The sequence below is a fragment of the Neomonachus schauinslandi genome, chromosome 6 (assembly GCF_002201575.2).
Source record: "Neomonachus schauinslandi chromosome 6, ASM220157v2, whole genome shotgun sequence".
NCBI classification, from domain to species: domain Eukaryota; kingdom Metazoa; phylum Chordata; class Mammalia; order Carnivora; family Phocidae; genus Neomonachus; species Neomonachus schauinslandi.
The window spans coordinates 100,287,236-100,313,758 of record NC_058408.1 but is presented as its reverse complement, the minus strand read 5'-3'; the positions used below and the strand labels follow the sequence as shown (position 1 = coordinate 100,313,758).

General features: G+C 54.6%; 1 protein-coding gene across 2 annotated transcripts in view; it reads right to left on the bottom strand.

Moving 5' to 3' along the window:
• CDH23 (cadherin related 23) overlaps positions 1-26,523 on the bottom strand; it is a 365,329-nt gene that overhangs the window by 124,931 nt on the left and 213,875 nt on the right. For both annotated transcript variants that reach the window (XM_021699647.1, XM_021699649.1), the window contains 4 exons: positions 10,134-10,198; positions 8,237-8,474; positions 6,560-6,665; positions 4,440-4,567 (listed from right to left, as the gene is read on the bottom strand). In XM_021699647.1, coding sequence (XP_021555322.1) covers positions 4,440-4,567; positions 6,560-6,665; positions 8,237-8,474; positions 10,134-10,198 — 537 coding nt within the window. The remainder of the gene's footprint in view (positions 1-4,439; positions 4,568-6,559; positions 6,666-8,236; positions 8,475-10,133; positions 10,199-26,523) is intronic.

The following is a 26,523-nucleotide window of genomic DNA, read 5'->3' as shown; positions in this document are numbered from 1 at the left end:
GGAGACGGATGCTCCCCTGCCTGGGCTACAGTTCAGGGAGGGAGGACAGGCCTTGGAGAGACACGTAAGGGCCACGAAGATGGAGAAGGAAGGCAGCAGGTGGAGCTGCCTATTACTCCCAGCTTTCCTCTCTCCCGTTGGTCTTCCAGTGCAGCTCCAAGCTTACTCCTGTTCTGCTCAGTTCATCATCCTCCATGCTGGGGGTGCCCACTCGGAACTTCCCTCCCAGCTCCGCCAAGACGACGGTGGAAGGTTCTAGGACCCTCCCCGCCAAAAGTGAAGGGAGAAAGGAACACCCTGCCCTGAAGTTCCTGGCTCTCAGAGCCCGAATTCCAGGCTCCTCTGTACATATAAGAACAGGGGCTCCTCTACCCACCGGGGCAAACCCTGGCCCAGAGCCTACCACCTCCGGTTCTCGCCTTGCCCAGCCTCCACCGGAGACCAGCTCAGAGGGACAGTGGCCAGGGGCTGGTGCAGGCCGAGGGGTTGAAGAGGCACAGCCTCGGCCTCCTCTGTCTCCCTCTTCCATGCTTGGGGCGATTCCTACACCCTTTAAGACTCTGGTCCTCACCCACTGCTTTTTGTAATCATTCAACATGAATTTCTTCCTGTTCACCTCTTGGAGGAAGCCCCACTGACCCCCTGACTCAGAGCCTCTCCCCTTCCCCTGGGAGCCCTGGGGGTAGCAGCCTCTGGGGAGCCTCCAGGCTGCAGTGTTCATGGCACGTGCTCCCACAGGGCCTCCTGCCTCACGGACCTGGGAGCTCTTTGAGGGGAAGACTGCCATAGAAGCCCCCTTTGCTGGCATCACTTATAGCTGAGTGGCAATGAAAGAGAGGGAGGCATGACAGCTGGCTGTCCTGGCCTTGGAACTTTCGAGAATCCCATCCTGCCAGACTGCGGACTGCAGGTGCCCAGAAAGGAATGCTGCTCTTCTTCCCCAGCCTGTCCCCAGACTCTGGGCTGCGCACCAGCTGCCCACCCCCCCACCCCGCCTCAGAGAACCAGCGGTGTGAAGACTCGCCTGACGTCCAGGGCCCCAGCAGCATGCTTGGGCATCCCCCTGGGGCGGGCGCGAGTGCCCCGTATCCGTATATATATGTCCTCTGCTCGGCTGCACGAGACGGCGCCGGGAATGTCAGTGGCAGAGCACGAGGCAGAAACTTATTAGCGGTGATATTTCCCCGGATCCTGGCACTGCATTCGCTATTAGTTCTAATTCAGCGGCTTCCTCTACAAAAGCTTATTGTCCCTGAATAGGAAATCTACAAACCAAGTTTGACTTCTTTATTAAAAACCAACAAGCAGTGGGTGAAAAGGAATCACCTGGCCCCTCTCGCCCGCCGCTTTTTCCTCCAGGAACCTCATCGCCCTGATCTCTGCCGGAAGCGCTGTCATGAACTTCTCATCTCTTGTCTTCACTGGGTTCCTCCCCTCCCCCCACCAAGTTGAGAGAAAATCCCTTTGGTGGACAGAAGAGGCAGCTTAGCCAAGTGACAGCTACTTAAAAATCACCCATGTGCAAAATCAACCCAAAGGCACACGTGACTACACCATCCCAAAGCCCTGCTTGAGAGAGGATGTTCACTCACAGCCAAGGTGGCACCTGTCTTTGTTGCCAGACCCCCCACCTCCCTGCTGTCAGGGCCAGAGCACACCCGGGGGGAAACTGTAGGGCCCTTGCTCATCTGCAGGACAGCTCTGAGGGAATTTGAAAATGACCCTATCTGCTGGGCTCAGGTAGCTCCAGGCCGAGTGGATCCCTGCCACCACCCACCCCTGCACACGGAGACCCTGCTGACTGGTTTCAGGGAGGGAGGCGAAGGCTGCTGACCGCTCTTTTATTCACAGTAAATGAAAGGTTAGTTTGGCTCCTTGGCCACCCTCTGGCCCCCCCGGAGAAGCTGAGGCAAAGGGAGAAAGAGGCCCTTTCTGGGTTCCTTAACTGAGCCACAGGTGGGGAAGCTGAGGTTTGGGGCAGCCCCTGGGTTTTAAGATCCCACTGGGGCAGACCTTTGAAGGTCTTGCTACTCAAAGTGTGGTCCGCTGACCTGAAGCATCAGTGCTGCCTGGAGCTTGTTGGGAACGCAGAGCCTCAGCCCTTGCTTAGACTCACTAAATAAGAATGTGCATTTTAAGAAGCTCTCCAGGAGATTCACATGAACCTTGAGGTGTACTGGTCTCAGTTGCATGCAGATAGGGATTTCCGAGCCTTCAGGCCTTGGAATGTAGTGGAAAGGATGTGAACTCAGGAGTCAGACAGGTCAGGACTGAAATCCTAGCTTACTAGGACTGGAAGCAAACTCAAGTGCTGCTTACTAGCCAGAACGTGAGAAAGGCACTGGGGATCCTGGACCTGCTAGATTGCCTCATCTGTGGAATGGGATTGGGAGACATTGTGTAACGTGAAAGCACCTGACATGTTAGTGGCGCTCAAGAAGTTTTAATTTCCATGTGGCCAATTCTGCCTGTCCATCCCTGGGCTGGTGTAGAACACCTCAACTTATTTCCCGACACCTCCCCTATTCTCACCCTCTCCCTCATCCGCTTCCCCCAAACTGAGAGCGCATTCTTCTCTGTCTGGCTGAGTTCTCTGGAACTCTCATTTGTACTGGAGATAACCTGGAGCACGGATGCTGCCAGTGGTATGCACGTCTGTCTTATCAGCTGTGATGACAGCCAACTTTACAGGTGCCAAGTGCCACCTGCGTGATCTCAATCCTCACGACAATACCATGATGCAGTACCACGATTATCCCCATTTTGCATATGAAGAAACTGAGGCTCAGAGAGACAGAGCTAAGGACCCCAGGTCATAGAGTTAGAGAGTGGCAGAGTTGGGTTTCAAAGCCATACACCTCCAAAACTATGTTCCTTCCTCCATTCCCTGAGGAGGGGGCAGGTTTCACAGATGGCTTTGCATCCCTCCCGGCCCCGCTGCTGCACCTGCACGCAGGGAAAAGTCACCGTGCCCGAGCAGAGAACACCAGCTGGTTGAAAATGGTGGGTGGGGCGGTCGGGCTTAGGAGCGTGACCAGGACTGGGGCGCTTTGGGGGCTCTGTTTAATCAAGATTGGTAAACTAGGGTCAGGGCCACGTGGAGAAGAATACCAAGACGTGGTCACGATTGGCAGGGAATGCATTCTGGCTCTTTGGTGCCCCCCACCTCGGTGCTTCAAAGTGGGGGGCTGTGGATAAAAGGCAAGCAGCGAGTGTTTAGGCTTCTGTGGATCTCCTCTTTCCCAGCTGCCCCCTCCCCCTGGCTTCTTCCCACTCCCTGAAACCTGCGGGGCCCCAGAGTCTCTGCTTTTCCCTTTGCTGGTTCTGCACAGCCTCACCCTCCGATGCCACCCCTAAATCCTGCTCCTGCATGCCCACCTGCAGGCTCCCCCCAAGCCATCACCCTCAGCCTCATCACTGCCAGCCCATCCTATGCAGTAAGCAAGGACTGTCCCACTTGGCAGTTGGCCCTGGAGCTCTGCCTTGGGTTGAGAGGATGAGGCTTAGCAAAGCCAGGTGTGGGTCAGCCCCAGAGGCTGCTAGTGAAGCCATCTGGGACAGGAAGGTCACCCAGCACGCCTGCTCCAGAAGAGATTTTCCTGAGCGTATGTCAGATCACAGCGTATCTCCTAACCTGACAATCTGATCTAATCCTCCTGGAGCCCGTAATGCACTAACTCTTCCATCAACATGCATTCAACCGCTCCGGCAGGCAGCAGCTTTTATGAGATGGGGGGCGGGGGGCATGCTTGCGCATGCGCAGGGGGGAGGTCTCTGGTGGGGAAAGGCCCACTGGCGCCGCGTCAGACCACGATCTGCATCCCTGGGATCACTAGGGGAGGAGCACGGGGCAAATGAACCAGCATGGAGATGGATTCAGTGACTGATAATTTCAGACATGGAGAGCACTAACATGTGCTTGATATTCATGTCAGACAAGCTGTGGTTTGGTTTCAGGCCCCTTGAGATCTTCAGAGGAGCAGGCAAAGGAAAGAAAAAAGGAAGAGGGGCATATAGAGAGAGGAAGAGACACAAGAGGGATGACCTCCCCGTAATTCCCTTGAACTTCACAAAGTATGGCTCTAAATGAGGGAATCCCATGACATTTCCTCCTGCTTGAGCCTCAGTTCCTGTTCCCCAATAGTGGGTGTCCTGAGGCCCCCTAAGGAAGTCAGAGCAGGATGATGGGGTTCTCTCATTCCAGGGCCTGGCCTCCCCGGCTAAGCTAGGAGGCAGCTTAGCTGCTGCAGCAATGGCAGAAGTTTGCGAGGGGCAGCCTTTGGGACAGTCTGCTGGGTGACTCCCAGAGCTACGGGGACAGCCGAGGATGTAGGGACATAGTCTGGCACCATTGGCTTCAGGCAGGGTCCCCAACGCTCTGGGAAGCACTCACCACCCCTTACCCTGAAAGGGCAAGACCAGCACCCCTGGGTACTTACAAACACCTCGATGGTGACAGGGACAGTGGTGTTCAGAGGGGGGTTGCCAGCGTCCTTGGCCATGACTGTCAGGTAAATCAGCCCATTGGGTATCTGCTCATAATCCAGGGGACGGCTCACGCTGATCACTGAAATGACAGGAACAGGGCCCCAGGCCCCCTATAAGCAGACTTCAGATGCCCATCCAGCCAGGGGTCTCCTTCGGGCAGAGAGGGTGTGGCTGGCCCAGGCTGGCCAGCTCTGCCTCATTCCCCGCCCCCAGCCCCGCCCCTTGCTCTGAACTCCTGGAGCCTCCCGGTCTTGACTTCGGTTTACTGACGGCCTGATACGTGTGACGCACAGTGCTCAGAGCACGGCAGCTGTTGACTATCTTGGTGGTGATGTAAGCACCGCTTTACAGGTGAGGAAACCAAGCTCAGAGAGGCTCAATAACTTGCCCAAAGTCACACAGCTAGAACCTTGATAGAAGCGGGACTTGAGCCTAGTTTTGTCTGAATCCAGAGCCCTGGCTCTTCCCCAGTAGGTGCTATTGTCTGCTTATCTGTCTGTCTGTCTCACCCACTTATCTGGCGCTCTCCATCAGTCTGGAAGCTGCTCGGAGGACAGGGTCATGCCCCAGGCTCTCTAGCTTGGTCTCTTACCAAGTTCTCCCTCCAGATACACACAGAATTCACCCACTTACTGCCCAGCCTCAGGGCTGCTGGGGGTGATGCCAACAGTGGGGTGCAGATGGCAGCTCCCTCCTCAGTCTCCTCTGGCCCTGCCCGTTTCCTCCCATGGCCTTTCTCCTCTCTCTTCTTCCCTCCCTCGCCTCCTCCCTTTACCCCGTGCGCTCTCCATGCCCATCCCGTCCAGCAGCCTTGGGAGGACACTCAGGTGTTGCCAACTTTACTCTCAGCAGAACTCTGCTTGAAGGTGGTGAAGACACCCCTAAAGCCAGAGGCAGGCAGAGGTGGAGAGGGAGGATTTGGGGGGAGCTGAGAGATGCCCCCCTCTCCTGTCCCCACCACTGCATATGCCTGAGCTCTCCCATGGGTCGCTCCTGCCTGGGGAGGGAAGGCATATTGGCTCTGGCGTGGGGGGTACAGGTGGTCTGCCGGGGCATTACGACAATATGAAATCACCACTTTCTATGTGGAAAGTGGAAGCAAAAGCATTGCTTTAGTAATATAAAACCTAAGCGAGGGTCTAGTCAAGAAGAGGACAGAGTGCTGGACTCAGAGTCACCCAAAGCGCATCTGTTCTGCGTTGGGGGCACCTAACCCATCTTCAAGCATTTGGGAAGCTTCCCAGAAGAGGGGAGGTCCAAATGAACCCTTAAAGCTAGCCAGAGGTTATCAGCTTAAAGGCCAAAGGGAGGCAGAACAAAGAGACTGGGAGGAAGGGTTTTCCTGGCAGAAGGAATAGACTCTGCAAAGACATGACAGTGACCCCTAAGAGGAGAGTATCAAGGGATTCAAAGAGGCTGGGCTCGGTGTGGAGACAGAGGTGCTGAAAGAAGAGGCTGCAGAGGCAACCAAGAGTCAGATCACCCCAGTGTCGTTGGATCCCTCTGCTGTATGACCTCGGGCAAGTCACTCCCTGTCTCTGGGCCTTTGTTGCCCCTCATCTGAAAAACAACAGGGTCTCAAGATCTTGGAGCTGAAGGCTACTGCTGCTTCCCCCTGCCCAGGTTCCGGGGATCAGGAGTCACAGGGGGCTGGCGGGGCAAGGTCCAGAGTCTGGGACTGTGCCTGAGCCAAGCAGGGAGTGGCCACCGCCTGGGAGGCAGCTGAAGCAGGCCCAGAGCATCGGGAAGTGTGGCTGACAAGCCTCTACCTTATGGACCTGGCCAGGGAGCCTGGGTAAGAACGAGGGGCCCTGCAGACTGTGGTAATATTGGATGAGGGGCTGCCCATGGCCTGAGACCCAGAGAAAGACAGGGCTGATCCTAGAGAAGGGCGATGCCAGGCCTGTGTCACTCGTCCCCGCTGATGGGCTGTGGACCAGCTCCCTGGGTTGTCCAGGGTGTCTAGGAGACAGACGGCCACCCCCCTCCTCAGAGGGGCATGAGGGTGCAGCCCTGCTCTGGCCCACCGCCCCTCCTCCCTGGGCTGGGCCCTCGTCCCCAGCACGCCTACCTCCGTAGCCCTCATACACACTGATGTCGAAGTAGCTGCCAAAGGCGGAAGCGTTGACGATGCTGTAGGTGATCTGGTTGTTGGGAGGGGAGTCTTCATCCGTTGCCTAGAGGGAAGAGTACAGACAGGGCCCATGAGCCCTCAGAGGCTGGGCGGGAGGGGAGACTGGCCCCCTCGGGATCCCCTGCTTTGGGTGATCCAGGCCCTCCTTGTCCCTCAGCTGGAGGCCACCCTCTGGCTCCCAGCAGACACACCTCATGTCGGGGTGTGGAGGTAGCGTGGGAATCTAGAAGGTCAGCTGGAGGCCTAGGGGAAAGAGGGAAGGCCAGGGCTTACCCCGGGACGGAGAGGGTCACCACCATCCCTGGCACGACCATCTCCCAGATCCTTCAGTCTCAGCTTGAACACCCCACCCACAGAGGCCTTCCCTGACCTCTGGACCAGGTAGGCCCCACGCTGTGCACCCCATTAGTCCCTCTGCACCTAGCTGTGGCTTCCTGTTCTGTTTTTGCTTGCCTCCCTCAGGCTGTCAGCTCCATGCCAGCAGGAACCTTACACTTCTTTTTTTTTTTTTAAGATTTTATTTATTTAACAGAGAGAGACAGCGAGAGAGGGAACACAAGGAGGGGCAGAGGGAGAGGGAGAAGCAGGCTTCCCACTGAGCAGGGACCCCTATGCAGGGCTCGATCCCAGGACCCTGGGATCATGACCTGAGCCGAAGGCAGACGCTTAACGACTGAGCCACCCAGGTGCCCTAGGAACCTTCCACTTCTTGATGGCTGCTGCATACCTACAGTCCGACACAATCTTTGGCACACAGTAGGTGTCAAATAAATGCATACTGCATGAATGCAAAGTGGAGGGAATGCCCTGGAATGAGGTCAGAGATCTCTCTTCCCCTTGACGGTCTTCTGGGGTGACTGAATTAATTAGCTGCTTTTCAGAGGTCTCTGTTCCGAGAGAGCCTCCAAGCCATCCCACCACTCTGGTGTACTGGGAGCTGAGTGGGGCGTGACGGCACGGTCGGTGGGTTCTGCCTTCTCTGCATCCCCCCGTGCCCACCCCTGGTCCCTTGCCTTCATCCCTGCATGCTTCAGAATCCAGTTCTAAAGGGAGCTCTGGGTCCTCTCAGTCTGGGTGGGCCCACTGGGGGAGGGGAGTGGGGACATTAAGAAGTCTCTGGTCAGAGTTACTCTGCGTGGGGGGAACTCACTGCAGGAGGACACTGGGAGTGTGGGGTCCCGAGTTCTGGTCCTGGCTCTACTACCCCACTGCCTCCTCATGCCTCTGGGGACTGCCTCTCTCCTCCCGTTTCCTCTTCCGTGACATGGTCTCCGGTTCCTTCTAGCTGGGGCCATTCCAGATTCCAAGCAGCCACCAAGGGGCCTGGATGGGGGTCCTTCTGTGAGATCCTGCTCACCACTTGCCAAGGGAGAGGGGGAGGACATTCCCTTGCTGAACAGTGACCTGAAATTTAAGCTGACCCAGACACTTGCCCCACTCGGTTGCCAGGGACACGAGGGAATGCTCAGAGGCCTGACGCAAATCGGGGCTGAATTCTTTGTGGACGGCAGGCTGGCCTCTCTTGCGGCAGCTTCCACAGGGCGGTGGGCAGGCCGAGGGCGCCGAGGGGAGGATGGGAGGAGGGCGGGACCGCAGGATGCTCTGGCATCTTACCCGGAGCCGCACCAGCTGGGTGACAGAAGGCTCATTCTCCCTCAGGGCCCCCACATAGGCATCCTTCTGGAAGGTGGGCACGTTGTCGTTGACGTCCAACACATTGATCCTGACCCGGCCTGTGGTCTCCTCACCACCCCCATCCCGGGCAATGACTGTCAAGGTGAAGCGCTGGATGAGCTCATAGTCCAGTCTGGCGATGAGCATGATGAGCCCTGTGTCCTTGTCCAGAGAGAACCTGTGTCAGGCGGGACAGGGGAGAGAAAGGGACCTTGGTGTAAAGCAAAGCGGCTCACAGATAAGGCCTGTATTTACCAGCCTGTCCTTGCCTGAGGTGATAAACAGAATAAAGTCAGAAATCTGCTGTCTTTTCACTTGCCCTGAATCAGAAGAGTGCCTATTTCTAACAGGGAGTGGGGTGCGAGGTGGTGGGCAGGGGTGAGGACCACATGGGGGAGGGGAACAGTCGGGTACTGAAAGGGCAGGAGCAGGTTGATCTCGTCAGAGAAGAAACTCAGGCAGAATGACCCTCCTCCTGCTGTGAACAGGAGTTTCTGCCTACTGTAGATGTTTAGATGCTGGAAAACAATCATGGTCAGAAATTCTGCCATCCCAGATGGTTTTGCACCAAAATGTTTAAAAGCATCCAGCTAGGAGAGGGGTGGTTGGTCATCTCTCGGGAGAGAGCCCTTCTCTTCTGCTCCAGGGCGGAGCCTTGGCTAAGAGCCTAGCAACTGTCTCCCGGAGAGAAATGAGGTCCAGCGAGACCATCCATCTGGCCGCCTCCTCTAAACAGCCCCTTGGGAGCCTCCCTTGAGTTGGAAGTTGGCACCTGTATGCCCGGATCTGGTCCTCTGAGCCTGGAAGGTCCTGGCTCCGAGACCAGGAAAGAAGATGGGAAGAGATAAGGAAACCCAAGTTGATCAGGATGAGGCCGTGTGGACACGGGTGCCCTGAAGGATAGAGGTGCCCTGTGCATGCCTCCTGCGGCTGGCTCCTTCCTCCCCTCTTGACGCTCCATCCGGAGTGGCAGAGAACGGCCAGATGTGCCTAACAATCTCTGTCTCTTCCCGAGCACTCCCACAGACAGCCAGGGCCCAGAATGCAAGCTGACAGCCACTGTCTTCCTCATCCTGTCGAGCGTCCAGATGCATCAGACCCTTCATTTTTAGAAGCAGACCTGCTCTCTGACTTCAACTTGGCTTTTGATCATGTTAAAAACGAGAGGGTTTCCCCTTCGGCTTAACTGAGGACAAGGGAAAGAGATGGCCCAGAGGCATGGTGGGTGACAGGGCAAGGCTCCCCCAGCTGGGCGGTGAGGCAAGCCACCCACCCGACGGCTGAGGTACGAGGCGGGCCCCCTCCTGCTGGAGGCCGGGCATCCCGGTGGTGAAGACCACATGCAGAGGCCAGGCCCTAGAGCTTACCAGCTGTGTGACTTTGGGCAAATGACTCAGCCTCTCTGAGTTTCCTCCTCTGCAAAGCGCAGATGATAACAGTGACCAGTGCTTGGGGGATGAAATCCGATCACGTGCGGCAAGCCCTGGGCGCAGAGCCTGACACACAGCAAGGGTTCCCAGATGCTAGCTGCTGCTATGGCCTTCGCTGGGCGCTGTCACCAGTGTTTCCGAGCTGCTTCATTCCCAAAGCTAAAGGCTATCTTTTGAGGGTCAGAGAAGCGATGCCTCCGAGAGTTTAGAGGACTTGACCAAGACCGTGCCACGGCCAGGGTGACGCCGGCCGTGGCGCCCGTGGGTTCTGACTCCCCGCTCAGTGCTCTAGCCACGGCGGCACAGCACCCTCCCCGGGCACTGAGAAGTTTCCTGAACCTTGAGAGTGGCAGAGTGCCACTGCTGGGGTGGAGACGGGGTTGGGGGGCGCTGGGGCAGGGTCTTACCGGTCAGGGTCATCGCTGAAGAAGTAGCTGACTTCCCCCAAGGTGCCCACGTCATTGTCTGTTGCCTGCAAAGGTCAGAATGAGGAGTCATTGCTGCCAGACCCAGCGAGGCTCCTGATCTCACCGGGAAATGTCCATAGCCAACCCGTGGTCCTCCCACGCAACTCCTCTGGCTGCGTTTTCTAGAGGTGCGTTCGTTGTTCCGTACGGGGGCCCCCAGGCACCAAGCACTATTGACAGTGACAGTGGAGAGCCCAGTTCTGGAGGATCGGTCTTCTGCCTAAATCTCTAACGTGGGGAAACCACCCCCTCTGGACTCCTGTCAGGCCAGGCAGGCTTATGCTCTGCAGAGGCTCAGAGGGCTTGGGGAAGAGGTCTTGGACCTGTGGCTTGGGGGTCGCAACTCGAAGGTTTGCGAAGTATTGCAAACAAAGGTGGAAGTGGGTTCCACCATCTGGTGGACTCTTCCAGTGCTTCTCTCCCAGTCCCCAAAGCATCCATGTGGGATGTGCTTCCCAGTGGGAAAGGCCCCTCGGGGAAGGGGCGATTCTAGAGTCCTGCCCCTGACACCCCTTCCAGCCTCAGTTTGGTTTGTGAGTCCAGCAAGACCTCTTTTACCCGGGCTGGTCCCGCCTGGCTTCTGCCACTTGCAGTCGAAAGAAACGGGGGAGGAGGAGGAGAGGACTGCCTCACACGGATGACTGTGGCAATGGTGGTGACCACTGCCCACCTGTCCTGTTGTCCTGCCTTTTACATTTTCAAAGACCACGTATGGTTATCATGACCTCATTTTATCCTCACAACTGTCCCACATGATGAGGAAGACAGACATTTCCACCCATTTTGCAGATCACAAAACTGAGGCCCCGACCCCAGTGAGGCCCATTCTAGGTCACGAGCCAGGTTACGAGCAAAGGGAGGCAGAAACAGGGATCCTAACTCCCAGCCTGCGGTTCCTTTCTTTAGGCCACCCCAGTGGGGCCCCCCTCCATCTCCTGCCTTCTCCAAGACGAGGGCAGTTTCAGCAGAGGTTTGGCTTTTGTGGGTGGGACTTCCGGCTTCTGCCTCATTCTTGGCACGGCCATAGTCCACAGTGTAGGTGAAATGACACCATTCGTTCATTCGTTCATTCCTTATTAAGCACGCACTGTGTGCTGGGCACTGGGACTCTGCCCCCTTCTCAGGCCACTCACTGCCCTGGAGCGGGACAGCCTGCGGCTGCTGTCACAGAGCAGGGGCAAAGGCTGTGGGCTGACCTTGGGGACATCTGCTTTACATTCAGGGCTTCTTGATAAGACTGTGATTGGATAGAGTTTCTGCTAATAAAAATATGTTTCTTTTATTTTTTAGCTTTAGTGAGGTATAATGGACAAATAAAATGGTAACAAATCTAAGGTGTACAATGTGATGATTTGATATACGTGTATACTACAAAAGGATGTCCCCCACTGAGTTAATTAACACATCCATCTCACCTCCCTTATTTACCTTTTTTTTTTTTCTTTTTTGGTGAGAACACTTAAGTTCACTTAAGTTTTACTCTCTTAGCAAATTCTAATTCTACAATACAGTGTTATCAACCGTAGTCATCATCTTATACATTAGATCCTCAGACCTCATTCACCTTACAGCCGAAAGTTTATACCCTTTTACCAACCTCTATTTCCCCCACCCTCTGTATCTTTGTACTAAGTATTTTTTGAGGTTCTCTTTCAAGTTCCTAGATTCTGTGAAATCTATTAAATTCATGTTATGATAAACCTGAATGTTTGAGAAAAATTTGTGTTCAGTATACTTAGTTGAGGAAGGCAGATAAGTGAATAACATATTTCAATACCAAATGATCCAAGTGAAAAAAAATATTTAGACCCAAAGGGTTCAGATCTCAGTTATCCAGGAGGAAGCCATTTCTGGGGCCGGGGGCGGCCTCTTGTACCAGATTCCCATTCAACGTCCCCACTGTCTGCGTTCTGGAAGACTGTGTGCAGACTTCCACTCGGCCAGGCTCCAAGTGCACCACAGGTTCTCAGGGATGCATGTCGAATAAGTGACAAAGACGACGCTGAGCCGTGGAAGCCACCCTCATACGCAGGACTGATTCCCGGACAGACCCTCCCTGGTGCCCTGAGCCACTCCTCATGACAACTGCCATTTACTGAGCACCTCGCACTTGTCACACATTTTATCTTCAGAATCACCCTACAAGGTGGGTCCTATTATCAGCACCACCTCCAATTTAGAGACAAGGAAACTGAGGCACGGAGAAGGTAAAGAGCTCCCCCAAGGCTTCACAGGGATTTGAAGCTGGGGTTGTCTTGCCGTGCCCTTGGCCTCAGTGTGTTATTGCTTCTGAACCGAGAGGACAGCTTGCTCTCAGAAGAACCTACGCCTGGTGATTCCAAGGGAGAGGAGACAAAGCTCCTCAGAATAAGGGCCCTTCCAGGGACCAGAGGAGAAGCGGGGAGGAGTCCCTAAGTTCCCTTTCGCCCCACCAATCATCATCACCACATGTGGTAGTATTCAACTGTAGTAAAGTGCAGCTTGGCCTGGTGATGCCATCAGGCCCCTTGGTGAGGGGTCCGTGTGGCCTAGAGACCCCAGTTTCAGGCCAATGTCAACAGCGCAGGTCACCGTGTGACCAAACATCACCGCCCCTGGCCTCAGCATCCTGGTGGGTCAGAGGAAAGGGTCTGGGGGGGGCATTGGAGGCAGAACCGCACCTGCCGGGCTCACCGCCCAGCACTCGGGGCCTGGCACAGAGCAGCGGCTGCATGAATGCTTGGAAAAGGAATGAACGAATTCTAGTAAGAAGGGGTTGCAGAGATGGGGCAAAGCCAGGGAAGAGACAGGATTCCAAGGGGAGGGAGCAAAAGGGGCTGAAAGAAGAGGCCAGGGACCCGAGAGAGCAGCTAGGAGGTGTGGAGGGGATCAGAAGGAGAGGAAGAAAGGGCTGGGTTGTGTAGGAAGTGAGGGGCCCCATCAAACCATGAGGGGGTTCCTGGCCTCAGAGACAAAGCCCTTCCTATCTGGGTGACCTGTGAAATTGCACTCAGACTGTCAGGGCAGGAAGGACCCCGGAGGTCCCCCTTGTCCGAGCCCTTTCACCCTGGGGTCTGGAGTGGCTGAGGCCACGATGAGATGGGCCGGTCCATTCTCCCCGGGCAGACACTGGCCTCCAACCCCCCAGGCCCAGTCCCCGCATCCTCCCCCCCGCGGCAGGCTGGGCACAGCCATGGCTCCCACAGTGACCCCTTTCCCCTGGGGCCTCTCGCTGCTCGCCCGCGCTGCTGATGCTGACCAGGGAAGGTTTGTGAGTGCCACCGTCTAATGATCGTATGAAATATGTGTGCCCAGTGAAGAGGAGAGGGAGAACTTTCATCTTTCAAAGGCACGAAGCAGAATCAGAAGAAGATAAAAAGTGGCTTTTGTGCCCCTGCCACGATGGGGGCCGCCAGCACTGGCTCGGAGGGCCTTGCCGGGGTGCTCGGACTGGTGCCAGGGGCAGGGGGGCCAGGCCAAGGGCGCTGTGCCTGGGAGGAGGCAGCAAATCCCATCACTCGGTGGCCCTGCCACAAGGCCCTCCTGGGCTCCCCGGTGCCCTCAGGGGATGGTCCCTCCTCCTCCACACACACTTGTGGCTCTGCCCCTGCTGTGGCCCAGCCCCTGCTGCCAGCTCCAGCCTCATCTCTCACCCAGGCCAGACCAGTGTGGCCCAGCCCATCTGCTCCCTCTGCCCGGACCGCTTCCTTCCTCCCCTGCCTGGCTCATACTCTTCCGTCCTCCTTGGCTCCCCAAGGCTGGGTTAGGGCTCGGCCCTTCGGGAAAGACTCCCAGCCCTGAAGGTGCCGTGAAGAGGAAGCTCTCAGCTGCTGTGTTTCCTCTCACCGGGCTCTGGCTCCCCGGGGACACGGCGGGGTCATGGCTCACGATCTCTGTCCTCTACAGCGACGTCTGCCTCCACACCTCCACAACATGCGTTCACGTACGCGTCTTTCATGCTGGCCCCAGGCCCGTGAGCTGGGTCCTGTTATAACTCCCTGCTCCTTGCCTTTACCTAATGGGAAGCAGACAGGATCATCCACAGGAAAGCTGTCCAAGAGCTCACCGCTGCTAAGTGGCAGAGCTGGCCTCCAAATCCCTGTGTTTAAAACCATTTAGCACCTCGAGGGCTAGGTGCCTCTGAGTTGGGCCTGTGTAGCCGAGGTGCAGCGTGCCATGCGGGCTAGGCCAGTGGAGGGCGCTGCTGGGGCCTGCACCCTGCTCAGCCTACAGCCTGCCCCACTCTATTTCTCATGCACTTTTCAATCAGCCTCCTTCCCAAGTCCTGCTTCATGTCCGCGCCACTGAAATGAATCCAGTGCCAAATAGACAGCGACCCTTGGGCCCACTTTAGGAGGGAGGGGTTGGGGAGTGACCAGGGTCTGTACACAGAGGACACATGTCCTCCTCGTGCCATGAACACCCTCTCTCCTGTCGTGTTAGCCACTGGTTTTGACTTCTTGCCCCTGGGTCTCTTATGACCAGTCTTGGTAAGCAGTAAAGTGTCCCAGTGTGTACCTATGGGTTAGATTCTAGCGCTGGGGATGGCAGGGGGTACGCAGAGACAGCAGAGGGGACGCCTGCAGTGTAATTGAAGTGCTCATCTAGAACCCTGGTCTGGCATTTTTTTTAGAATTCTAGGAATGAGTATATCTGTCTCCCTGCAGGGTTATGTGTGGGGTCTCACGGGCCGGTCAGATAGCTACAGGGATGGTGGAAGGGGTCGGCTCAGCTGGCCAGGTCTCACACCGTACCTGGGAATTCTAAGAAATGCCAAACCAGGGTTCCAGGCCTCCCCTCTGCTGTTTCTGCGTACCCACTGCCATCCCCCAGGGCTAGAATCTCACCCACAGATACACTCTGGTACACTTTACTGCTTACCCAGGGGCATGAAATCAAAACCAATGGCTAACATGATCTTCCTCTGCTCAAAAATCTTCGGTGGCTCCCCATTGTTGCGGAATTAATTCCAGACGAGCACCCTGGTGTCGAGGCCTGGCTGGCTTTGGCAGTCTTGTACCCACCTTCCCATGACGCACCTGGGCTGTCCTGGGTTCTGATGGCCTGGTTGTACCTACCCCTTCATTCTGTAACTGCCATCCAAACCCCAGCCCAGCCCTCAGGACCTGCCCCAAATGCCTGCTCACTGAAGGAGCTCCCCGACTGCTCACTCTTCTTGACCTGACAGCCCTTGGCTGTAGCTCTTTTGGAATATGTGGTAGAATTTGCCATTTCTGAAAACTGCCCGTGTGTGCCCCTTGTCCACCCCTTGACAGAGAAGTCTGTATCTAACTCATTTTTGTATCCCCTGTTGTGGCCAGCACAGGGGTCAAGATCTTTGCCAGATTTAGTAAAACCTGGGATTTCCACCGTCAGTCACTGAGGGCTGGCATGCCCTTCCTTCTGGGGGGCTGATGTCCCCCATCAGCAGACACCACCGTGGGCAGTGAGCTGCCAGAGCAGGGTCGTTCAGCTCACCCGGGGGCACAACTGATGTTTCTAAAGCCTCTCCAACGAGTCTCTCAAGCTCTGATGTCCCCCCAAGCTCTGCAGCCTGAGTAGGGGGACTCAGCAAATGGCCCATGCCGTCAGCCTGCTGGGGCATGTGCAGAGCAGGTGGGAAGGGGCCGAGTGGGTCTAGAGGGGCAGATGGAGGACACCTGGCACATCACGGAGAGAACCTTCGTGAAGACAACGACTAGGCCTTCAGTTGAGTATTCAGTAAATATCTTCCGGGCTCTTGCAATGTGCCAGCAGCCATACCAGGCCCTGGAGTCATGGCTATGGGTATGCCAACCCCCTTGCTGGAATGTGACTTACAGATGGGAAGGGCAGAAGACGAGAATGCAGGGGAGAACTAGCTGAAGAACGTAATTTCAGATGATGGTAACAACTGTGAGGAGAGCAAAGGGGCTAGCAGGTGACAGGGCTGCTATTTTAGACCCCGGGAAAGACTTCTTCGTCTGGGTGTATTTGGGTCTATGGGGCGGCCACCGGCCGGACATGAGAAGCCCTTGGGAGCTCCTGGGGAGAAGGGCCCTATGGCAGGTACGGAGCTCAGAGGCGGCTCAGAGCACCAGCCTCCTCCAGCGCAAGTGGGTGCCGCCCAGGAAGAGGGGCCCGCACGCAGGGTCCGCAGCTGCCCCCGCCGCTGGCCTTGGGGAGAGGGTGTGGCTGGGACTGGCTGCTTTCCAGCGCCCAGTTTATAGGGCATCTCCTCTGATTCTCCCCAACACTGGCATTACCAGCAAAACTAATTCCCTCATCTGGGCCTTTATAATTGCATCGTGAGTGCTTATTTCCGTGATGGACAATGCCGGCCGAAGTGTAATTTTCTTCTGCTGACAAAAAGGAAAAAAATAAATACGCACGCATGGTGGGGGAAATTCCAAAGGTTAAGACAAGGTGAGCCTGCAGTGGGGGAATAGCCAAATTCCCAGACTGGTCAGGCCTGAGTCGGAAATGCCCATCTTCCCTTGGCTACGGGGAGGTTAAGATGGTGCCCCTGGCCATCGCCCTTCGAGCACATACTTTGAGCTATGCACCGTGCCCAATGTTTTGCCACACCTTATTTCATTCCATCTTCCTGACAGCCCTACCCTGGTGATGGGGGGACCAGAACCAATGTTATCCCCATTTTACAGATGGAACTGAGGCTCAGAGAGATCAATCAACTTGTTCAAGGTCAAATGGCCATGGTACAAGATATGAACTCAACTGTGCTCTCGCGTGCTAGTAACCACTCCCCTCCCCTGCTGCCCCTGTTGGTGGGGCTGGGGAAGAGGCGTCTTCCTGCAGTTTGAGAGCTCAGCCATGAGATCCAGGGTGCCCCTACCAGGTCACTGTCCTTGCCCTCCAGAAGCCAGACGAGTCCCGCAGGCAGTCTCCTTCTTGCCATAATGGCTCTGCCCCAGCCTCTGCCTGGAAGGGGTCAGCTCCAGCACCTCTGGCCATGCCCGTCAGCAGAGGAAGCAGGGGTCTCTGGCTGTGGTTTCCCAGGAGGCAGGCCCTCAGCCGAGACCCTTGGCCCTCAAATAAGGCCCCCCCACCTCTGCCCAGGCTTGGTCTTGGTATGTGCACGTGGCTCAGGACCTAGACTGGGAGAGGCTGTCCCCTGCTAAAGTCAGGCTGGCTGTGGGCACCCTTCCCAACCCCACCCAGGGCTCTTCACCCAGCACCCTCTGGGTACAGCACTCCCTTTAACTTGTATGCCAGGGTTCTGTGCACAGCCCAGCTCATCACATCTCACACCCACTCCCAGGACCCACCATTTCACGAGTGGTTAGGTGCCAACCCCTCCCAAGGGCCCCCTTCTGACCCAGCCTATTTTCACAATGAGCCGTCACCATCTCCTACCCTCTTCCATTCATTCAAGGGCCTCCCTCGCTGACACACTGTCCCCATCACGTATGTCTGCACCTCACTACCGTCTGTCTTAATAGCCTCACAAAGGCCCATCACGGACACTGGGCCTTAGGCCCCGAGCTGACTCCTGCCTGCTCTGGCCTTCTCCCGGGTCTCCCTCCGAACTGCCACCGCTCTGACAGTGCTGATCCCTCCCTGGGGACAGACACCCTCCTCTCTCACAGTTTCAAACAGCCTCCACCCTTCTCTATAGCCTGAAAGTCCTGTCCTTGCATCTTCTCTCTTCCTGTGTCCTCGCACTTCCCCACCCTTCTCTCTCTCTCTCTCACACACACACCCTCTCTCTTCCTCTCCCTGTGGCTCAGACAGCCCCCAAAATATCCCTGTCCTCCTGCCTCCCATAGAAATCTTCTTTCTCTCTGGCTCAGGTGGACCCCGTCCCACTACACAATCTCACACACACATGCACACACTTGCACCCACCCTCAGTCTCGGGCAACCCCCACCGCATCCTGGTTTCAGCCCCTGTGGCCCCTCCGCACCCCTTCCCCGCCACCTGTGTGCCCTTCCCTGCAGGCTGACAGCCAGCAGGCACTCACTCAATCACTCCCCACCAGCGCCCGCACCCCTGTCACGCATGCTCGCCCAGACACCCCGCACGGGGCTTCTGTTCTGAAGCAAGGCGGGCCCAGCTGCCTCCCCAGCAGTCCTGGGTCCTCACAATGGTGGCAGGCGGCGGGCGCCGGCGAGCAGTTCTGCTCCCATGCACAAATCTGCAGAGAAGGGCACACTGTACAATTTGTTCAGGAAACAATAGCAATGTTTGACATGTCATAAGGATTGATGGAGCAGAAATTTACATGGGAGAATGCATTTTTAAACAGCTCCATGGAGCCCCGGTGCTTTGCTGGTAATGCTTTCCACATTCATCATTCGCTGAGCCTCTCTGAATAACTCCTTAAACTATGGGAGATTAACTGCACTCTTGCAAGCTCTGGGAGGCTGGTATGGCCGGCGTGAGGCAGGAGGGACTCCGCGAAGGGGAGCCAGGAGGCCAGAGGCCGCGGGACCTCCACTTGGCCTCATCAGACCCATGAGGCCTGGTCCTCTCCCGTGCTCCTGCACTCCCTCCCACGGCACTCTGTGAGAGGATTTTGGGTCCTTTCTAGGACACGAGGCAGAAGCCAATGGCTGGGAAATGTTCAGTCGGCCCCGCGCTTCTGGGGGAAATGCTGGGTATTATCAGTTTCGCTCATCATCTAAGAAGGAAGCCGGGGCTGATGGGTGAGCCTGTGGTGTTAGGCGGGCAGGAGGGTTTGGCTGGAAGCTATTGTTCTAAGCACCTTCGCGGGGGTGCCGGCCAGGGGCTGGTCACACTCCTCAGAGGAGAGGAAGGAGCCAGTAGCTCTAAGGAAAATGCCGTGTAGGTGCTGAGAACCAAGGGTAACCCTGTGGGCAGTGGTACCAGGGAGTGAACAATAGGGTGCAGGAGAGAGCTCAGGGACACTGTAGATCCTAGGGAGAGAAATATAATCAGGAAAGCTCCTGGGCCCTGCTCTTGGCTTTCTGGGCACATAAGAGGCCTTAGGACAAGAGGGTGCCGCTGGGGAGTCTGGGCCTGGAGACAGAGGCTCAGAGCACATGGGACGGTGGAGTCACTCATGGCGGGGTGGAGTTACAAAAGGGTGGGGGCCCAGCTGGTGGTGGGGGAAGGGAAGAGGGCCTCTCCTCCCTCGTGTCCCATTATGGATCAGGGATGGACAGCCACGACTCCGTTACCCATGCCCATGGCAGACTGACTCACCATGGTGCCGAGGGCACGGAGGCCCTCGGGATCTCTCAACACTGTTTTCCCTACAGCCACTAACAACCAATTGCTGTGCAAGTCACGTTAAAGCCTCTCTGCTAACCCTGCTGGCCTCTTTGTGCCTCAAGGGACAGACTGGGCTTCTCCTTGGAGGCACCGAGACTCACAAAGGATTTGGGCTAAGTGAGGGGTCATGAAAATACCAACAGGATGGCAGAGTGAGATCCGGGTTCTGGTCCAGCTTCTGCTGCAACCATTCAGCTGCAGGACCCCGAGTAAGACAGCGGGCTTCAGGGCCTGTGTGCTACACGACCTCCTGACCCACCTGCCCCTTCTACTCTGGCGTCAATAGCCCATCCTCTGCCGGAGCCAGACTGATGATAGGAGACCCCCATTGGCCGGCTCAGAAGGCTCCCAGGGCACTTAAGACAAAATCCAAACTGTCTTCCGTGATCCCTGAGGTGGGCCAGTCTCTGCAGCCTCTGACTTCCTCTCCGAGCCATCTCTGGATCACTCTGCTCCTGCCACCCAGTTTTTCGGGCTCCCAACAGGACAGTCCTCACAACCCTTGCACTCCACTGCCCTGGGCCAACAGCGCTCCTTCTCACCCCTGCAGGCTCAGCTAACGGGACCTATTTACATCTGAAAAAGCTCACTCAGCTGCCCGCTTGCTGCTGCAGGTGCTAGGAGCTGGGGTGGTCATGGTGGTTGCTGGTGGCCGGATGCGGTGGGGAGAAGGGCATGGTTTCGGCAGGAACATCGGGGTGAGTGTTCACCGGCTATCTCCTCCCACAGACTGTAAGCTTTCTGAGGGCAGGACCTGTCTTGTTCCGCACGCATCCCCTGTATCCAGCCAGTGCATGGCACACAGGAAGCCCTCCACAAACTGCAGCGGAGTCAAGAGATTATATATGAAGAAGGACTTACGAGGTCCTTCCTACCAGTGACAAGCCAGGAGTCTCCACTTCTGAATAGACAGACTTCTGAGGAGGCAAGGGCACCAGAAGGATACGATGGTGGGGGGAGGAGAAAGAGAGGAGGGACAAGGAGGGAGAGGAGAGGAGGAAAAGGATGGAGAGAGAAGGAGGAACCACCACAGAAACATGTACTCTAAGCTTCAGCTCTCTCATCTGTTAAATGGACCTGATAATAGTACCTGCCTCACGGGGTCATCGTGAGGATTAAAGAAGGTGTTGCACGTAAGGCACTTTAGATCGGTGCCTGGCAGGGGGAACCGCCTCCAGGGGAGCAGGTATTAGTTTTCCACCCCCAATTCCAACAGTCCTGGGCTCCCTGCAGGCCAGGCGGGGGTGGAGGGGATGTGTCTCAGCCCTGCAGGAGCCCTCCTGCTGGCCCCCGCCCCACGTGTGAAGGCGTCCGTCTTGTCCGTGTGACAGGGGGAGGCGGGATGAGGATGGGGCTGACGGGTGCTCTCCGGGCGTGAGGGGTCCCCCGCTTGTTTGTTTTTGCAGGCACGGTATTGTTCTTGGGCTCCCTTACCCCCGTCTTTATTTCTCTTTATTTTAAAACCTGGAAATAAAAATTGATGGGGAACAAATTGCTCTGGCCAGCAGCTCTGTGCTTAAAGGAGTCTCCCTGGGAAAGCAATTACAGGATGTCAGAGGCTGTCAGGGTGGCAGGCGGCTGCCAGCACCCAGGATCTGGGCGGGCCTGGTGGGCCCCGGGCCGACTGCTGGGGAGATGCGGGAGCCGGCATCTCTGGGGGATGGGGGCCCCCCCCTCAGAGGCACAGGGATAACTGAGATCACTGCCTTGCTGAGCATCACCTGTGGGCCTGGCATTGCATGAGGAGCTTGACACAGTCTGTCCCGAATCCTTAAAAGCACCAGCAAGATGGGGATCATAGTCCCATTTTACGGATGAAGCAGCTGCAGCTGATAATAACTAGAAAACCAGTCACAGCAGCTCAGCCTGGTTTAGTCCACGTTCCACTTCCATTCCCACTGTGTGAAATAAGTCCAAAGGCCGCCCTCGTTTTACGGATGGGGAAAGTGCCCCAGCTGGTGGAAGCTTCCAGCGCCACACACAAACCCCTGCTGCTCACCTCCGCCCAGAAGAGGCTGCTTTCCTGACAGGACCTGGGCCTCTCTTGGCCTGCAGGCTTTTTTCCCAAGGAAGCAGTCGACCTGTCAGGGTACCCACATCCCCAGAAGCTGCCGTCACTCAGTGGGGGCTGGAGGCGATAGATCAATGCCCCAGCCTCCTTGCCCTGAGGTGGACGGGCTCACTCTCCCCTCGGATGTCTCAGTGGACAGAGCTCCAATAGCCCCCCATGGTAAGTGGCCTCACAACGCCCCCATCAGTGACCTCCTCTCACTTCCCAGTCCCGGGTTTCCTGGGGCCACCTCTCCCAAGTAAACTGCCGGCCCACGAGTCCTGTCTCAGGGTCTGCATCTGGGGGAGCCAGGCCTGACACACAGGCTGGGTGCTGGGCACACGTGGCAGCCAGACAGCACGTCCCTGTCCTCACAGCTGCCACTAGCTCAGAGTCCCACAGCTGGTCCCTGGCAGAGCTGGGATTTGAACCCTACTCTGTCTGACAGTCACACACACAAAACCAAAAGGAAGAAAAAATTCAATTCTTAACCCTTCTACACTGCTATCCATTTCCTCACGCCCTTGGGTTTGAAGAGGACTCAACTGAGTGACTTTAAAAAAAAATCACCTCTGACCATCAAACAAAGAAAACTGGGCTACAGAAAGCCATTTTCTGGGGATGCAGGAGGGAGGGCAACTGGCTGCCTGGGGGTGAATGAGACATTCACAATCAGAAGGGACGCAGGGCCCCTCTGGGGCCAGTTATCAAGCTGGGATTGTGTGGTAGAGGATGAGAAGGGGAGGGTGCCAGAGAGATGTGGGACCAGACACCGGGGCTGAGGCTCAGTTAAGTGAGACCTTACGTGCAGAGGAGATGGAAGGAAGAAGAAAAGACAGTCTAATCAGCCCCCTGGGAGTGCAGTCAAACCACGGCTCCCCCATTACCGGATCTCACCACACACCCCTGCCCTGACTCTGACCCTCTTCCCCCTTGCCCCCGTAGGATGCAACAGGAAGCTCCAGGTCTTGTGAGAAGGCGGGGAGAGGTACCTGGGCTGGGGCTGGTCCCACCCATGCGCCAGGACGTGTCCTCACCCCAAGGTGACTTAGAGCCCAGGTGGCATGCCCTCCATGCCTGCTGCCATTGGTGGGCACTGATTGGGCCAGCGTGTGCTGCTCGCTAATGAACCGTATTGATTCCACATTGTCTTGTTGTCTCCCTAAATGGCAAGCCACACATCTGATAGATTAAATACCCACATGATTGCCCGCCTGACATTCTCCATCACTCCACCTGCGAGTCCCTAATGAATTTTACAGCCCCACAACGACAGAAGAAATTAAGGTCAAAGTCCGACGCAGGAACTATAAATCACCTGTGATCTCTGAGACCAGCAGAGGCCTGCAGCCCTAGCCCTCACTCACCTGGGCCGCTTCAGCCCAGGGCTTGATGGCAAGACAGTCACATTCGGTGAGTGCTGGGAGCACTCATGCCTGAGAAGCAGCACCTACTCACAGACATTTGGGTTCCCCCTCTCCCCTGCCCACCCCACCTCCAGTAGTCAGAATGTTCTCACGCAGGGAAGCTCCCTGATAGGAAAGCAGCATATCTCCTTTACAAAGACTTGTTTCCCAAGTACTTCAAAACATGCCGGTCACACTGTTCTAACAATGTCCCCAGAACAGGGAGAGGGATGAGCGGCATTCCCTCCATTTTGCAGACGGAGAAACTGAGGCTTGCACAGAAAAGGGGCTTGCCCAGGGTCATTCAACAAACTGAAGACCTTTATCTTCCAGACCCTAAGTTTACAGATCTTGTTACAAGTGGAGCTTAGAGGGGTCTTTTGTCTCAGTCCTGTTTTTCCTCTGGGAAGGGGGTACCAGCTGTAGGTGGCTCAGCAGGCAGAGGGAGCCCTGGCCTTGGATTCAGCTTGGACATCACCCGGTCAAGTTCAGTGTGCATCTTGTCATACCTCTGGGCCCCACAGTTTCACCGGGCTCTCAGGGAGCAATTCAGTCTCTGTGAGGAGGCTGTGTTAGTTCGTGGTGAAGAGAAAGGACTTGGGCATTCTAGAAACAAGGATTCATGCCTCAGCTCTGCCCCTTCCGCAGATACGGCCTCAGGAAAACACCTAATTTCTCTGAATCTCAATGCTCTCATTTATAAAACGGGGAGGCTAATTTCTACCTCACTAGGGCGTCATGGGGGGGGGGGTTCAATGAGGTAACACACATAGTTGCTGAGCTCGGCAGGGCATGTGATAATAGTACCTGTCGTTTGTTTAGCACCTATTCTGTGTCAGACACTGTGCTGACATGTGCTAGGTTCTTTATGTGTATTATCTCATTGAAGCTCCCCAACACATCCATAAGGAACGAACCTCATCACCATTTTCCAGAAGAGAAAACTGAGGCACACGAGAGGTTATTCGGCAGAGACTAAACATCCATGCTCTCTTTTTCAACTGAACAAAAATTATTATTTTTAGGTGGCACAACACTATCTGCCAAAAATACTACATTGGCCAGCTTCCTTTGTAGACAAGCATGGCCATATAATTAAGTTCTGGTCAATGAGATGAAAGCAAAAGTTTGCAAGATATTTCTAGGAAGTCTTCTCAAAAGGGAAGGAGAGTACCCTTCTTCATGTCCTTCATTCTGCAGCTTAGAATATGGATGTGATGGCTGGAGCTCTAGCAACCACCTTAGACTATGAAGATGAGGGCCACATCGTAGAAATGGGCATGGGAGAGAAATACACTTCAATCTTATTTAAGAAACTATTTGGGGGGTTTCTGTGACTGGTAGCTGTACTGGATCATTGCTGATACAAGTAACCTATTCAAAGCCATATAGCTCAGAAATGGCAGAGGTTTAAGTCTGGAGCTTGGGGTCTTTACCACCCTGCCTCCTGTAGTGAGCACTTGAGGAACATGAGCTAATACCACCACCACCACCACCACCACCATCATCATTGCATAGTAAAGTAGAGGAGGCTTTTTCTGGAGATGTTCAAACTTGCATTAGTTGGTCATGAAATCAATTTAGTGGGTCATGATTAGCATTTTTAAAAATAAAATTTGGTGGAATAAAATAGAATATACTAAGGTAAAAACTGTAAGATGTGACGAAAGAAGTTGAAGAAGACACAAATGGAAAGACACTCCATGCTTACAGATTGGAAGAATGAATATTGTTAAAATGTCAACACTATGCAAAGCAATCTACAGATTCAAAGTAATCACTATCAAAATTCCAATGGCATTCCCCCCCCCAAAATAGAACAATCGTAAGACTTACATGGAACCATAAAAGACCCCAAACAGCCAAAGTCATCTTGACAAAAAAGAACAAAGCTGGAGGCATCATGTGCCCTCATTTCCAACTGTATAATAAAGCCATAGTCATGGAAACAGTAGGACACCAGCATAAGAACAGACACATAGATCAGTGGAACAGAACAGAGAGCCCAGAAATAAATCCACGCATATATGGTCACCTAATATTTGACAAGGAAGCCAAGAACACTCAATGGGGAAAAGACAGTCTTTCCAAGAAATGGTGCTGGGAAAACTGGACAGCCACACGCAATAGAATGAAACTGGACCACGGTCTCATACTGTGCACAAAAATTAACTCATAGTAGAGGAAAGACTTGAATGTAAGACCCAAAACCCATAAAACTCCTCGGAGAAAACATAGGTGGTAGGCTCTTGGACACCAGGCATGGGGATGATACTTTGGATCTGACTCCAAAAGCAAAGGCAACAAAAGCCAAAATAAATGGGACAACCTCAAATTACAAAGCTTCTGCCCAGCCCAGGAAGCCATCAACACCATGAAAAGGGAAACTACTGAATGAGAGAGAATATTTGCAAGTCACAAATCTGATAAGGGGTTACTATCCAAAATATATAAGGAACTCCTGCAAACTCAACAGCAGAACGACATCTGATTTTAAAAATGGGCAGAGAACCTGACTAGACATTCTTCCATAGAAGACATCCAGATGGCCAACAGACACATGAAAAGGTGCTCAACATCACAGATCAGCAGGGAGATGCAAATCAAAACCATGACGAGCTATCACCTCATGCCTGTCAGAATGGCAATTGTCGTAAAGACAAGAAACAAGTGTTGGTGAGGACGTGGAGGAAAGGGAACCCTGTGCTCTGTGGGAGAGAACATAAATTTGTGTGGCCACTATGGAAAATAATATGGAGGTTCCCCCCCCCATATTAAATTTAAAATAGAAATACCATATGATCCAGGAATCTCACTTCTGTGTATTTATCTGGAAAAAAAAGGAAAACACTAATTTGAAAAGATATGTGCACCCCCATGTTCACTGCAACTTTATTTGCAACAGTCAACATAGCAAAGCAACCTAAGTGTCCACCGATGGATGGATGGATGCAGAAAACGTGGTGCATATTTACAACAGAATATTATCTGGCCATAAAAAAGAAGGAAATATTGCCATTTGTGACAACAAGGACGGAACTTGAGGGCATTATGCTAAGTGAAACAAGTCAGACAGAGAAAGACAAATTCTGAATGATCTCACTTATATGTGGAACCTGAAAAAAACAAAGACCCAGCTCACAGATACCGAGAACAGACTGGTGTGGTTGCCAGAGGTGGGGAGTAGGAGGAGGGCAGAATGGGTGAAGGGGATCAAAAGCTACAAACTTCCAGTTATAAAATAAATAATTCATGAGGACAAAATGTACAACATGGCGATTATAGTTAATAACACGGCATGGTACATTTGAAAGTTGCTAAGAGAGTAGATCTTAAAAAGTTCTCATAAAAGAGCCCCAAATCTAGAATATGATACTAGAGTGTGTTATTACATGTGGTAAGAAAGTACTGTTTTTGTTCTAGATATAGATGTGTGTGTGGGTCCTGGGTATGAAGTTAAATGTAGTGTTTATTATGGATTATAGTAAAGTTGGAAAAACACTAAAGCCGATGGGCATAGGGACTTTGAGCCACTCCAGAAAGCAGCTAGCAGGAACCACGGCTGTCATTCCGTCCTACAGGGATTATGCAGCAAGATTAAGCCACCCCGAATGCACAGGCCCGGCTTAATTTCTCCCTAAACCTCTGTGGGCCCCG